A 16,450-nucleotide genomic window follows, 5' to 3' on the forward strand; every position below is an offset into this window, starting at 1 on the left:
CTCGGAGAGAGTCCGTAACCTCCTCGGTGCAGTCTCCTTTTAGAAGACAAAACCTGGAATATACGATCAAGGAGGGAGAGAAGGGCTCTCCTCCCTCCCCAGGCAACAGAAAACAATGGGGCAGGGGCTTCTTGGGGAAAAGCAGGGAGGAAAGCTGTCATCTGGGCTGCGGTGGGAGAGGATTAAGGCTGCCATTCCTACAAAGCGCACGGTTAAGGGGGATGGAGGCGACAAGGTATCATTAGGCAGAAAAGGCTCTGAGGGCTAAGGACCACCATATCTATCAGGAGAAAAAGGAAAAGAGGCTTTGGCTGAAAATTGTGGCTCAAATTTCTAGACGGTCCAGGTTAAAAAAAATAGGGAAAAACTGAAGAGTCTGCTAGCAACTAAGGGGAGAATGGCAGCCGTTGTCAGGAAGACGAGGCACAAACAACATTTGGCTTGAGAATGGCGGTAGGCACAAGCTAGTGTGTGCATGTGTGTGTGTGTGTGTGTGCATGCTGTGCCTGTGTGTGTGCATGTGTGTGTCCACATGTCTGCGTGCATGTGCACGTGTGCTTGTGTGTGAATGTCTGTGCACGTGCCTGTGTTTGTGCATGTGCGTGTCTGTCCACATGCCTGTATGTGTGTGTGCATGTGTACGTGTGTGCATGTGCGTGATGGGGAGGTTGAGGGTTGGTTCTGGTCACTCTGCTTCCTAGAGAACAGTACTTAGGTCCACTCTATGCAGGAAAGAAAAGACCGTTAAATCTTCCCTGACAACCTCCTATGAATTTCAACGAGGCCAGATGAAAGCAAAAGGAAGACTGAGTAACAGCGGCTGCTACTTACGACTTACTACGTGCGTGCCGCATGCTAAATACCTTGCATACAGGCTCTCCCTCAGTCCTTGACCAAACTCTACTGTTGCTATTTTACAGATGAAGCAATTGTCAAGTCTCGTAGGCACCGGGCAGAGTGAAGATCTGTCTCCTAAACCTGCACCTTTCCCCACACTCTACTGCTCACGTGGACATTCCCTAAAGAGCAGGTGGAACGAAGGAGCGGGTAGGCAACCATCCTCACTCACAGAGCAAGGGACCGCGGAGCCCCCGATAGGAACCGAATCCCTCCGAAAACTCAGTCCTAAGGCTATGCCCAAACTCAGCAGCTGTCAGGTGCACCTGTTTTACCGCCGGAGAAGTAATCCCCAGCTCTCCCTCCTTATCCTCCCGAAATTGGAAGACAGTAGCACGGAGGATGGAAGGATGGGCGCAACAGGGGAAAGAATGATTTCTTAACCAAGGGCCTACACTGGGTGGCCTATGGCGATTCTCTAGCCGGCTGTGACGTTTAGGATGAAAAGACGCCGAGAACGCAGCTTCAGGGAGATTGTTTTCTTTCCTTCCTATTTGACTTTTCTCCACCCCCGCCTTTCATCCGGAGAGCCTGCGAAGTGCCCCGCGTTGTTTTGGAACGTTTAGTTATTAAAACACTGCCTGCGCTGTGGTGAGGAGAGTCGTCACCTGGAGGTGAGGCAACGCAACGGAGAACAACGGACTTCATATAGTAAGCAGCGTGGTTCCCTTGCCTTTTCCCTGGATGAGAATCCGCTTGCATTTGTTTCAGAGAAAACAGCAAAATCACTCTATCGGCGCGCCTGTGGTTTTCAGTCCACGTCACGTACGGGGATCGGGTTTTTTTGGCACCCGGGTAACTGTGTAACTTACGAACCCGCGCTCTGGCGCGCGCTCGTTTTCACGCTCGGCATCGCTTACCTCCTTCGTTGTCCTTACTGTCTGTGCAGAGAGTCTCCATGGCCACATCACATCCCGCTCCTCTCCACCCTGGCTGGCAGACACAATGCCAGCCGTTTTGGTCCAGCGTGCATCTCCCATTACTGTTGCACAGACCAGGACAACCCTCTGTCAAAGGAGACAAAGAAGGAAAACACAAGCGATTTGAGGATTGAACGTTTTCGCACCTGAAATAAACAGATAAGGGACACTTAGTGGGAACAGGCCTTTGTAAACAGCACAAATACTGTAATTGCACATGGATAGAAACAGCAACAGTCTCTAAGGAATCTAATTCTTATCCAAGTGGCATCTTTGATTGGCCTGACCCTTGAGACACCACTTACCTGTGCAGGACAGAAATATATGCGACAATCCACTAACTAGCTGCGGGCCAGACAAAATTAACTTAATTTTTTTTTTTTTCCTTTGGCAAAGCAGCAAGGTTGATTGTATGGTGTGAAAAAGCACCTCGACAAGGTAATTTCAGAATCCCTGGCATAGATTTTCGATCTGTTGTAAACGGTAGCGGTCACTCATCAGGACGTGCCTTCTTAAAGCACCTTGTTGCTTTAAAAAATTCCCTCTAAATTCAGAAGCACGGAAGCCGGTATGAGGACGCGAACGATGTTAACAAGAGAACGTTAATTTTATCTGGCCTCAGAGTTGCCGTACCTTCATGTGAAATTACAGTGCATTAAATAGGTGCACAAAGTATAGGCCAGGATTGATGACTATACTTTATGCCAAGAGTACATTCCTTTTCACAGAATAAGCAAAGCCCAGGAAATAGTGAAGCAGCTTTAGCGTCTATTCTAACAAACATCAGGATTCAGGCTGCATACGGATGGGACAGGACCGACAGGATTTCCAACTAAATGTAATAGCTGTGCATATTTGATTACTTAGGACGGACAAAATGAAATACCATAAGGACCACAATAAAACATTGAGAGACTGAACAAAAACACGGTAGTGACGTGCTTCAAGACAGATAGCGAAGAGTGATATTTTGTGACAATCTCCCTAAGGCTTTTATGCTGTTACCTTTATATCCTATCTTGTCTGCTTTTATGGGCAAGGAGGGAAAATTTGGGAAACAATTAAAATAATTTAATATATCCAAAATCTATAATTGTTTCAGTCTAACATGACATTAAAAAAAAAAAAAACAATTTTTGCCACTTCCTACTGATGATATCTGGCAGCCAAATGATCTGTTTATGAGGATGACACTTAGGTAAATTCCGGTCTCTGGTGTTCTGGTCTATGAGTGTGATGGGACACTGACAGAAACAAGGATAGAAATGCTCCAAAATTATAAGAATAATGGGCTATTAATCAGAACTCTTTGGACTGAATTATTCATAATTTGGCGCGAAATACATAGTGGCCCAAAGTGCTTGCTATAGCCACTGGGGTTTGTTACCCGGCTTCTTAGAATTAGAATGCTACTCTTGTCTCGGTGACGAAATTTAAGGGAACGATCTGTTTAAAGATGTTTGTTTTATGTCTGTATTAAAAGAATTATTCATATATCGGTTTCCCCTCCTCCACTGTGGCACTTGAAATGAAAATATCTCCAAGAGACAGTCTGTCTCTTAAGATTAGAGCTAATAGAAGAGTGTTCTGACAGTCTCTTGTGGCAGGGTAAAATGAAATTATACTTATGGATACCATCAGGTCAGGATAGGATTAATTCTGCTGCTTCTTTTCTTTCAGACAATTACCATCTGCATTTATGGATTTTCAATACCTAAAAGGTGAATTTTCCTTCCAAATGTTTTTGTTTTATTTTTAACGACAAAGGAAGATTTAATCGTCCCACTGACAGGTGCCGCAGCTGACTGCACGCACCCAAGAGTTATTATATGAAAGCCCGGATATTGCCATGAATATTGTCATATTCTAATGAAAAGCACAAACAAGGAATAGAAAATAGGTAATCTGAGGAGAAAGGGGGAGGGAGTTTTCTCTTCTGAAAAAATATTTTCCACCTATTTCTACGAGAACTGAAGAGACGAGAATCTGCTGTTTTCTGCTGAGCCATGTTATCATTTCTGTTTTACGGAATGCACGGTAATTTTGTTGTTTCTCAGAAAATAACAGAACATAAATTATGATATCACATATATTTTGAAACATTTAGAAGAAGCCAAAGAAGTTTCCATATAAGGATAAATGAGATTGCTCTCAACATATATTATCTAGAATCTTCTTTAGATTGACAATTTCTTATTCTGTGATAAGAGAGTAAGCGTTTGTGATTCTTCAAGGCAGAATTTAAGGCTCATTAGCTGAACTGCCAACAGCGAAGCTCTTAAGGAAAAAAAAAAAAAAAGAAAGAAAGAAACATAAACAAAAAACAGCAAATATACTGTTATCTTCAGTTTTTGGTTCCAGTGAAAACTAATGCTCTTACATAGGGATGAAATCTGTGATAACCCAAAATTATAAAAATGAGACACAGACACTGAAGTCTCAGTCCTTTAAATCCAAGGCATTTCACATAATGTAAGCCTCATTTATAATTTACAAAAATATGCATGAGAAACAGTCTAATTTCATACCTAGTATGATCTGATACACAGTTATATAGAGATATATATGGAGATATGTCAACAAAGAGCAAGTATACAGTACCTTTAACTATCTTATCCAAATAGTGAGCTTGAGAAATTAAAAGGGAAAAAAAAGAACAGACAGACATTTCAGAAGTGTCACATGGGACAAGGAAATTTTCAGAATTTACATGCAAATTGAGTAGCTGCAGCCGACATAAGATTCACATCACACGACAGAGATGTACTTCATGATCTTCTAACACTGCAATATATCCACGTTTCAGCTCATGTGGTCATGATTCCAGGAAACACTCCGCATGTGCAAGGACAGTATGCAGGTAACACTACCTTTCCCAGGTGAGTTGGAATGCCCCCACCCTGCTCCGTCTTGAGATTATCCTTTAATGGCTAAGGAGAACAAATGGAATTAATTCTTTGTACTTACGAAATTGGGAAATTTACAACGGCGAGGGCTCTTTTCACTAAAGAAGTTGGGAAATTTACAACTATGAGGCCCACAAAGAAACTTTTAGCAGGGGTAGAAAACAATTCTAACGTTTCCAAGTTCGTTTTTAGCAAAGCAGTTTCGTAAGGGTTGCACAATGAAGGGCGAAAAGGACCACACGGGAGCCCTGGAGGAACCATTTACGCGTGTTCTGATGCTGTCTTTCTTCAACCTGAGAGATGAACCCACAGAAATCGTGCTTCCCTCACCTTCTGTCTCGAATGACTTGTGGATTTACATATTATCAAACTTCCGCGTTGAATAAACAAAAAAGGGAGGTTATTTTGAATCCTTGAGCAAATGGAGCAAACTTACTATACTATGAAAAAGGCACGTGTACACTGTGCAGAGAATGATTACCCAGCAGCCCTTGACCACACAGAGGATGGGCAGTGACGCATCGCATACGTGGTCAGTCCGTGAGGAAATACAGACTGTTCCAAGGTCCTGTTTCTTTTCAGGATCCAGCCTGGAATAAGCTGTTTCTCACAACCGCTCTGTAGAAACAGGATTAAGACTGGAGTCTTTCACTGGACCTGTCCATTTAATCTTTCATGAGGTTACAATGAGGCTACACCTTTTCTCTTGAACATAGGCAGAAATACCTCTCTTGGGCTTCACCAGCAGAGAGACGTAATATATTCTTAATAAGCCTGAAATCTGCCTGCTTTGTCAAAATTCATACATCTTTAATGATCTAAAATTGCTTTTCAAAGATGCTTCTGTTGATTATTTTTTGTTACTGACACATGCAAGTGAAAACCGAACTCCTAACAGAATGATTTAAGCTCTAACAGGTTTGGTAGTTCTGTCGTGTGCAGAAACAAAACCGTAAACGCTTCTGACACATGTGTGCCCGTGGATGTAAAAGGATTCTTCATGTTGCCACAGGACTCCATTAGAGGCTTCTGAATTGCATTTAAAAATAAGTGTGTTCATAACTAATTGACAACATACTGCAGGGGAAATTAAGGTGAGGCAACACTCTCAGGTACTACTCGGAAATTATAACTTAATAAAACAATTCTATTTTCAAACGTTAAAGCAAAAACGTACCATTGGATAACATCATTCATGTAACTTCTCAATAATCCCTTCCAAACACTATATAATCTAGGAGAGCCTCATAATAGCTCCACTGATGATCTAAACAGAAACAAAGTGCCTTTAAAAACTCTGGAGTTTCCAATTCAGATAGGGTAGTACTTTTGGAGGAATTCTGAATTTATAAAAAGTCATCACGCGGATCTAGCTGGAGAGCTGTTTGCTTTTACATTGGGTCCACTTCAGTTAATGCAACCAAAATAAGGAATGTAATTAATTCTGATCTGGATTAGTAGTTTGAAAGGAGGAATGAATTATTTCTAATCCCGCCAATCCCATTATCTTAGCAAACAATCAATTACACAAAACAGTGGTTTGATTAAAAGTAACGGCAGGTTTCTCATCAGGTCAAGAGAACAACAAAAGTGGTGATGAAATCAGAAAATATATTTAAAATGTATAGCAGGTTAAAATTCATATGCCACTTTAAATATGAAAAATGCTTAACATAAATAAATTTTGCAAACGGTTAAAACCCAACCAAAAGAATAATATCTGTACTGAGAAAGAGACACTAAGATTTGACATTTGCATTTTATATCCTAGGGAATAACTGTGAGGTGTTAGTTTAAAACTAATGGAGAAAAGGGGTAAAAACCACCACGTGTATTTTGTCCTTGAAGATTAACATTTCTGACACTACCACAAAAGGCTCGTGCTGCAGAATAAAGATGTTAAAAGGAGATGTCGATAGATGGGGTTCAAATGATTATTAAAAATCATAATTGCAACAATAAAAACATCATTAGATAAGCCACGACAGGAAATAATCAGAAAAATGCAGGCACGTCGTACGAAGCCATTAGGAACAATAATCGTAAAAATAATACAGTATATTTAAAAATTAATATTCCTAACAGTTGCTGAAATGCACATTAAGTTGCAAAAAAATTTCTTTGAAAACGAATGAGTGTATTCTGACACCAAAACCCAAGTCCTTCCTATTAGACCTACTCACCAAAAGTTTCAAATTTGTTTTATAGAAGAAAACTCTTATAAAAATGAGTGCCAGACATATAAAATGGAGCCCTTTTAAAAAACTATTCTCCAGTAAAATGTTGTATTCATAAAACACTTTCCCGGGAGTTTCAATTATTTATCTTTTAAAAAGACCCATGTGGGAATAGGGGGTGGGGGGGTATTACCGTATTTCCTGTAAGACAGTGATTCTTAATCTTTCTGGGGTCTCAGGTCAGTGAGAAAAGTAGCAGGAGTTACAGACTCTCCCCTGAGAAACAATGCACACAATGCACACACAAAATGCTATGATTTTTAGCTCTTCCATGGGCTCTGGTTCTATAAATCGTAGACTGTGAACACTTGTCTGATGTATTAACGATTTCCAAATTTCTCGTTCTGCTCCAGGTCCCTGTCCCGGTTCACGATAATCCAGGGGACACACATGAAGTGCCGTGATCCCAGCTCTCCTCCCTGAGGATGATAACAGAGGCTGACTTTGCGCCAGGTACTGCTCTAAGCGCTCTCTATCTCTCATTTGATCTCTCCCACAACCCTGCGATATAAATACAGCTGATACAGTAAGTGCAGATGCAGAGACTGAAGAGGGAGAGACATGTGTGCAAGGTCACAGCCTAGCAATCTCGGTCAGCATGCCTCTTCCGGCTCGCAAGTACTTTGCAATTATTCCCGACCTAACAGGAAATAGATACTACTTTCTCATCGGCCATAGGGTGCTTCTGCTGTCTCCTAGCTGCCTCCTACACGGCTTCCTTGGGAAATGGCCCGGTGGATCTGACGTAAATGGCAGAATGCAGACGAGTGAGTGTCTTTCAGACGTCAGAGCTATTTCTTGGTCTTCATTGTCTACTGTCTCTCTTTCCGAATACATTCAGATCCACAGTCATCTCTAGAACGTAACACATGAGACGACGAGTCGGGTTTCGAGCCCACGCGTTGGCGGTCCCTGGTCTACTTGCTGGATCAGGTGGGCAAAGACTCTGCGAAACCGCAGATGTGGAAGAAAGGTTTGGGTCATCACAAATATTTTCGTGATAGGATTAGCCCATAAACCTCCAGGATCACCAAAGCAAATGAGTGGTACTGTGTCCTTTTCATAGACTCCCCTCTGGGTACTTCTTTTCAAAAAGAACGATTTCTCTTTTCAAAGCCCCTGATGACCGTATCTTCCCACTTCATGTTTTGGGGACGATGAATGGAGGTGCACACAAAATGATCTACTCTTGTCTGTACCCCTTTCTAACGATCTGGAGTCTAAGGCCCCTTAGGAGGGACCTTGCTCATATTTAGTCCTGTACGGTTTTTATGTGTAGACTAGAAAGGAATAGCAACACTTTTGGAATTTCTACCTATAGGTTGTCGCCTCATCTGCTTATCTATCAAAATTATGGGCACCCTCCTCCCTCCATTTCCTTTGGTTATCTGATTCTTCCTTTTTTTTCTCCCTGAGCGCTTCTCATGGAAGAAGTCCAGGGGTATGATCACAAGGGCAAATGTAAAAGGAGAAGGGTTGAATCAAGAACTAGCTGTGATCAATTCATTAAGAGATGCCATAAAAATACAAGGCTTTATTGATATATAGATAGAGGAGACCGAATGTGTAAATCTCCATTAGAAATGTCAACTCCAAGGCCATGCTAATTCCCATATTCCCACTGGCTGGCTCACAAGGGATTCTTAATATCTGCTGAACAAAATGATTAAATGTACTTATTATGGCGGCTCTAGGGTGTCGTACATGTGTTTGCAGCTTTTGAAGAAATTCTTTGAATAATACAGACACAGATATATGATGAATAACAGTAATACTTTTTGAGAAAGAACCACGTGTGAGCAATACCTCATTTCCTAAACCCTCCCCCTCCTTCACGCACCTGTTCCTCTCCCTTCGTGCAATCCATCCAACCCAATTACACACAGTAGTATTAACAATAAATACCATTTGCTACTCTAGGTGCTGAAAACCATGCCAAGCACTGTACATGAGACGCTGACTTAACTGTCACCACCTACAGGGCAACAGGTACTTTTATTATCTTCCCTGGTTCACAAATGAAGAAACCGAGGTACAGTGAAATAACTTCCTCAAGGTCAAAATGCTAGCGAGTGGCAACACCAAAATACCAACCAGGCAGTCCGTGGCCACAGACTTAATAAATAAGCTATATTTACAACAAGAGTCAGAACGGCGTACCCACGTAAGGTAGATTAGAAGCATCATCTGTTTATGGAATGGTTGATAAATTTACTTGAATGAAAACATAAGACGAAAAAAAAACCCCGTGGAAATCGTTAATTCAACATTGGCAATTAAAGGGGGGCCCAGGAAGGAAGATCAGAATCCAAACTAATTTGAAATATCAACCTATTGACACAGCTTCATAAGTAAGAGTACCTTATGTAGACTCAAGAAAGCTTTATGATATATGCTATAACCTGTTCATAAAACCCAAAGTTGGAAAAACCAATTGGCAAGATATTAAGACTGAGGGATAAAACCAGGAAAAACTTAAAGCAAGTGAGTTTGAACAACAAAAGGACAGCGGTAGTTCAGTTAAGGTAAAATTCTGTACAAAGAAATATCTTTTGAGTGGTGATCCTAAAGATAGTTGCCCATTTAAATATGAGGTCAAAGGAGTATATATGTCTGCTTTGAGGAAGAACTGGGATATTTGGAGGTCTACACAGAATATGATTAAGGCCAAGTTTGCTTTCCTTTTACTGTCAAAGGGATTCTTCAAAACACAAAGAAGAAACAAAGGCAAACCAAGTTGGTCGTATATACATTAGACAGCTCCCAAGGGAAAAATAGAAATAGTCTGTGTATACGTAGTTGCTGATGCGTATGGTTATGAACTGCTCGCATTGTTTTCACTGTCGACAATATGCTTGGTTGGAGCGTATTAAACAGAACAGTATTTTCACTGGGCCACTGAATGGACTCCTGGGCAGAGCCCAGACATAGGCAAATAACACCGAATCCGGAAGCTGGAAGTATTTCTCAGTTTAATTACAACATTAAAATCTTAAGGGCCCGTCTTCAAGAGAGGATAATTCAATCAGATGGGCACATAATGAAATACAGACATATTCTCCACTATGGCGATTACTGCAACGTCCTTGGAATCGAGGACACATTTTAATTTAGCATTGTGTGTTTCCTCATTCTTTATGACACAGACTTAAAAAAATGATTCACATTAGTATCTCATTAAAGTTGTAAGTAGGTATCCTTCTTAGGTTATTCACTACCAGTTCCTGGAGGATGACAGAAAAGCAACAATCTGCAATAAGTACATATTAAATCCATTTATTCCAACCAGTGAGTGTTTAAATCAGTGTGCAAGCTGCACACCCATTGGTTCCACGTTCCTTGACTGGGGCCCACTGCCAATTACGGATTACCTTGTCGTAAAGGATTATGGCAGCGATGTAATTTTACATTCCATAAAACAATTTACTCGGGCCCCTGACAATATGTTCTCCCTCGCCATAAAATTCTCAATCTAAGACCAGGATAAAACATCACAAGAATTTTATCCTCTTTAGAAGAGTCACTAAACTTGAACTGTAACGACTAGAAAGTGAGGCCGTGCCAGCAAAGAAAAACAGTTCGTGTATGTTTGTGGACGCGCGCACGTGCACGTGTTGTTTCAAAGAGCTCTCGCGCCCCTAAAATCGGCAATGCGCTTTTGAAAACAACCTGTTTCAAATAAATTGTTTCTGAAACTTCACATATTTTATTCCTTTTGTGGGTTGGAAATGTGGCGAACAAAGTATCTGTACAAATACACTGCTTCTTCCGCGCAGCTGCCCACGCGAAATACCACTTTTCAGTTTGGAACACTAACCTGAGAACCTTCTAAAAGAGTGAAATAATATTTTCCCTGATTTAAATCAGTCCAGAAAAAAAAAATAGGTTCTATGGAAAAGGTGCTCTGCCAGAAACCAAATTTTATAAAGTTAGCCTTGCTGGGCAAAGTGCCATCAGAAGCTGCAAAGCTCTGTAAGGGTAACGGATAGAAAAATATTTGGTATTTTCCTTCCGCGCAGAATTTCCTGCCTGACCATGAGCTACGTCCACATGATGGAGCGGCACGGGGACACTCAAGAGTCCACACGGCACACTCACTAACGCTGGCACGGACACAGCCACGCAAAGAGATGAGCATTGGTTAGCGTGGGATACGGCCGGCTTGGGGTGGTCTTTGCACACGGCACGACTTCAGCCCCCGGGCCATACACGTAACCACGTCAGTAGCACGTTTGTACTCCCTGTCTGGGTTCACTGCACGACATAAACAAAACCACACTTTCTGAGGATTTCCTAGATTGAAAAATAATCAGGCTATGTTTTAGCGCCCTGACTGGGGACCGAAACTACCCAGAGACAGCTCTTAACATTAATCAATACAAACGGTAACGCGAATATTTTTCACGCTAGATGACTATTCGGCTCTTCAATTGATACGATGAACTTGGTTTTGCCAATTATTAGGGTGGTGTTTGTGTGCTCCAAGCCAGTCCAGTGGCAGGAAACCATAAAAATAACCCACTGATCTGATCAATTGCAATGCATATAATTTCTTGGTTGCGTTAGTTTTGCCTGTGCATAAAATTTAATATTTAAGAAAAATGCACAGAATAAGACTTGTAAATAATTGTGCAAAATACATCGGGTCTTCCTCTTACTGGTTTTCTCGAACATATCAGGAAAAACAATAAAAACATAACTGAACAATCTTTACCTCTCCTAGGACAAATGGTAACTTCTTTTGGGAAAGTCATAGATAAATCATAGATGCATCAAAAGTGATTTACAGGGGCGCCTGGGTGGCTCAGTCGGTTAAGTGTCCGACTTTGGCTCAGGTCATGATCTCGCGGTCCGTGAGTTCGAGCCCCGCGTCAGGCTCTGTGCTGACAGCTCAGAGCCTGGAGCCTGTTTCAGATTCTGTGTCTCCCTCTCTCTCTGACCCTCCCCTGTTCATGCTCTGTCTGTCTCTGTCTCAAAAATAAATAAACATTAAAAAATAAAATTAAAAAAAAGTGATTTACAGAGATAAATCTATCTCATAGATGTATCTCATAGATGCATAGATGCATCAAAAGTGATTTACAGAGATTTTATTGGTGGGTGACAGAAGAGTGTGCACAGAAGTTTAAACTTGGGTTTTGGGGGGTGTCTGGGTGGCTCAGTCAGTTAAGCGCTCGACTTTGGCTCAGGTCACGATCTCACGATTTGTGGGTTTGAGCCCCGTGTCGGCTGTGCTGACAGCTTGGAGCCTGGAGCTTCAAGTTCTGTGTCTCAAGTTCTGTGTCTCTCTCTCTCTGCCCCTCCCCCACTCGCACTCTGTCTCTCTCAAAAATAAACAAATGTTAAAAAAAAAAATACATTTGCATGTTGAGCACTACACTTTGCCGGTACTGGTCAAGTACCGGTCTACACATGGGTCAGCCTACTCATTTCAGCCGAGAAAAAAATGCGAAGTAAGTTTAAATTCTGGAAGGAGGCATGTAGAGTCTTCTATCATGGGTTACAATTTTCTTCGATCTTTCACAATATAAATTAATTTTCCTCAAGCTGTTCTTGTTGCTGCGGTTGGTACTCTTATCTTGGCAAACCATGGGTCCAGTCATCAGTTATAATTTAAATTTTGCTGAACTAAAGACGTGAACACGTTATCACTGAGACATCGCTGACATCATTTGTTACCGCACAACAGCCAATCAAACGTGATTCAGCTTTTTGGAATAAAGAACAAATCGCAACTTGTCCTTGTAGATTTTGCGTTCCCTCATTAGTCATTGTATTTCAGCCAGGTAAGTCAGTAGTTTCTAAAGGCGTACCAATATCTGTATAAATACAAACACAAGTCACTTTGACGGTAACTACCTGGAAACGAAGGCATTTAAATATCCTCTTTTACACGCATACCTCCGTCATCATACCGCAATTTTCCTGAAAACTTTTCATTTTGTTTTCCATTATGAAATGGACTGAGCAGACAGGATGGAATATGTGTTGCTAACTTCTGGAGCAAAATGATGTGTCTGTGCGTCACCATTCCTTACGCCGGGGAAGTCCACTGCGGGCTGAGCAAGCTTCCCCATGGGCTAGTGGTAGTCATTGAGGGTGATATGCTGGTATATACAGTCATAACTGACGTACGTCTAGGCTCTTACTACGTGGCTTGTATTTACACTGGTCACAGTTCAGAGGATAATGCTTTTAGGGGCAGGAAAGAGTTAGCGTATGGGTAATAAACATATAGATAGTTTTCCCTTTGTTTTTAATGGCGGCTATATGGTGATTTTTTTTTTTTTCCTTGCTTACACCAGTGTATTTGGAGTGGATTACTCACATGCATAATAATCACTCCTGGGGACTCGTCTTAAAAGCCAAGAGTTGGAGTGCATGTGAAAAGCATTATTTTACCCTTCACTGTTCATGGGGGGGACTAATTAATGAATACCTAACGCCATTAATTCACAATTAGATCACTTATGTTTAACCACATGCTTTCTATGCACACATATATAAATATTAATTTTGAATAGAATGATAATCATTCAGCATCATAACAATTAAACAGCTGTAACCTGTCTCATGTGTTAAGTGACAGAGCTGCAGGCAAGCTCTGTAAGCAGATGGTCTTACCCACCCATGCTCGATGTTAAAGACTTTTTAAAAAAAGAGGTGTTGACAAATCAGAACAAGTAGGCATAGTTCTAATGCAAATCGGCCAATTTGCAATGTAGATTACCCTAAAAACTAATTTGGTGTACAGGAAAAAATTAAGCTCTGTTGTTAAAGGAAGACATTATATTGCATTTGGATATAGTAGATTCCCCACCAACATAATTATTTGCTAATTTCATTCAACCAACAGAGTTTAATGGAAAAGCAGCTGGCAAAGTATTCATATTTATGGACTTCCTTTGACTGCTCCTTAATTTATCCAAGGCACATGGCGGCTAAACCCCAGAAATAATAGCATATTTCAGACAGCTGTTTTCCAGCTTCACTAAAGAGGCACTCAAAAAGGAGAGGGTCAGTGAACCAACCCATCATGAAGAAGAGTGAACGAAAAAAAAAAACCCAAACTGGCTCTAGTCACACCATAATCTGTGAAGATAATATGTTAAATATGAAAAGACAGAAGAGTCATGGCTTCTGTATGGACGAACACCATTAAGAAGCTTGTATTTTAAAAACTGGTAGGTGGAAAAGGAACTGAGCTAAGATGAATAAAGGCTCTTCTCAACTTGTCACATTCGAGAAATGACAGAGATAAAATCTGCCATTGTAAGGATACCAATGTGCCATCGCGGGAAGGAATCCTATCCCTTAAAATTGTGCGCCTCATTCGTCCACCCTTACATTAAACCGAGTGCAAAGTTCTGACTTTTTACTTACTCCACTGGGGTAATAAGGATCTCTACATACAATGAAAATTACTTAAAATCCACATTAACTCTCCACAGTTACCTGGCTCGAGTTTTAGGGAGAATGGACATATTAGGGAAAATGGAATAATCTGACGCTACTTACGGTCTGTCTCCTCCTTGCTAGCGTTGTTAAACAGCTGACAACGTAATGTTGTCACGCCCAAATACCTTGAACCTAAACCTCTCATAGAAGCCTTCTGATGAACTTGGCAAGAGTTGAAAGGAGTGTTTTTCATCTTTATTTGTAGTTAAGTTGTATACCCAGTCAACTGAACTTTAAAACCTCCTGTATACTAGATTTTGGTGGAAATTAAGGTCTTGGATGCTTTTTAAGAGATGCAAATCAATGAAGTGTTCCAAGTGGAAAAAAATACCGCAGTATACCAGTAAAGAAACACAATGGCAGGCTGTTAATAAAACAATATAAATTTGACATATAACTGGTGTGTATTCAGACACCATGTCTCTCCATAAACTTTTAAAAGACAATTTAAATGGACTTCAGATGAGAAATGAGGTTTAAAAAGCAAAAGGGAACTCCTGGGTATGGATAGATTCATACTTAAAAAATCTGTTATGGCATCTAACATTTTTTTTAATGTTTATTTATTTATTTATTTATTTTTTTGTGAGCGAGAGAGAGACAGAGAGAGAGAGAGAGAGCGCGCAGGGGAGGGGCAGAGAGAAAGGGAGACACAGAATCTGAAGCAGGCTCCAGGCTCTGAGCTGTTAGCACAGAGCCCGGCGCGGGGCTTGAACTCACAAGTCATGAGATCATGACCTGAGCCCAAGTCGGATGCTTAACTGACTAAGCCCCCCAGGCGCCCCTAATATTTTAATTCAAGGTAACAGATTCAAAATTTTCTGTAATATAATAATTATGATTTATAAACTATTCCCCTAAGCACCTGCACAGTAAATCATTTTGGGAGACTAAAAAGAAAAACTAGCTAGAAAACCACTAAGTTCATGGTGGGAAATAAACACAAGATAGTAAAAAAAAAAAAAAAAAAAAAAAAAAAAAGGAATCAGGTTGATCAATTCTAAAGAAATCAGGCATATTTCAATGATATCTAAGCCATCATAAAACAACATAAATAATCAGCATTTTCTTATAGACTGCTCTGATTTGAGAAAAATGACAGTGGATTTATTCCTCCATTTTTTTCTCTGAACATACAGCCTTTATAGCCGGTGGCACTTATAGTAAGCTGAGTAGGAGTACGATCAATTTATAGCAGCTATTGAGACCCATGGAACACCACAGGAGGCAGATGGGAGGGAGAATCTGTACACAAATACCAATCACAGTATAGAACTCATTATTCTATGACCCTGAAGTACGTGAAGCATATTTCTTCTAAAGAACTCAAAATTCCTTTGCTTGTAGGCCATGTGTAAATCATCCACATGGAAAGACACATGTTACGTCCAAATACATTCACCCACAAAACAGATACTGCATTCAGAACTGGGTTTTAGAAACTCTAAAAAAAAACAGTCCCTTTTCTAAAGTATAGAACACATTTAACATTTCCCAAAACAATATAACTGTCACTGAAGTTTACCTCTTGGGGACATTGCTACCCTGTGAAGAAAAACTCTGACTCGGCTTTAGGCCATTACCTCTATTTAGTGAGGATAAATTATAGCATGGAAGATGGGACAGAGCAAAAGGGACACTCAAGTGCCTGACGTCAATAGTAAAAGTTGCTTATGTCTATATGTTTATGTCTATAGTTACTCCCATTCTTAGGGGCAAAGAAATTGATGTCTTGAGAAACAAATCATCAACATGATGAGAGAACATTTATATCAAGATGGCCCTTGGGACTATGATTTCCCTGACACACAGCAAAGACGGTCACAGTGCAAGAGTTCTGTGAAGATTCAAATACAAATTTTCTTGAGGATTTGTCAGACGGAGGGTGTAATTCTAAAGTTGTTTTTTAAATGTTTATTTGTGAGAAGGAGAGAGAGAGAGAGAGAGAGAGAGAGAGAGAGAATGAACGGGGGAGGGTCAGAGAGAGGGAGACACAGAATCTGAAACAGGCCTCAGGCTCTGAGCTGTCAGC

General features: G+C 40.8%; 1 protein-coding gene across 14 annotated transcripts in view; it reads right to left on the reverse strand.

The window, feature by feature from the left end:
• The window catches only part of TENM3 (teneurin transmembrane protein 3), a 613,263-nt gene that overhangs the window by 78,656 nt on the left and 518,157 nt on the right, over positions 1-16,450 (reverse strand). For 7 of the 14 annotated variants that reach the window (XM_060652873.3, XM_060652872.3, XM_060652870.3 and 4 more), the window contains one exon: positions 1,758-1,904. In XM_060652873.3, the coding sequence (XP_060508856.1) occupies positions 1,758-1,904 (147 nt within the window). Of the gene's footprint in view, positions 1-1,757; positions 1,905-2,822; positions 2,844-4,418; positions 4,446-16,450 lie in introns of all 14 variants that reach the window. The other 7 variants (XM_060652863.3, XM_078445259.2, XM_078445258.2 and 4 more) reach the window with 3 other exon arrangements.

Source organism: Panthera onca, chromosome B1 (genome assembly GCF_046562875.1).
Source record: "Panthera onca isolate mPanOnc1 chromosome B1, mPanOnc1 haplotype 2, whole genome shotgun sequence".
Taxonomy (NCBI): domain Eukaryota; kingdom Metazoa; phylum Chordata; class Mammalia; order Carnivora; family Felidae; genus Panthera; species Panthera onca.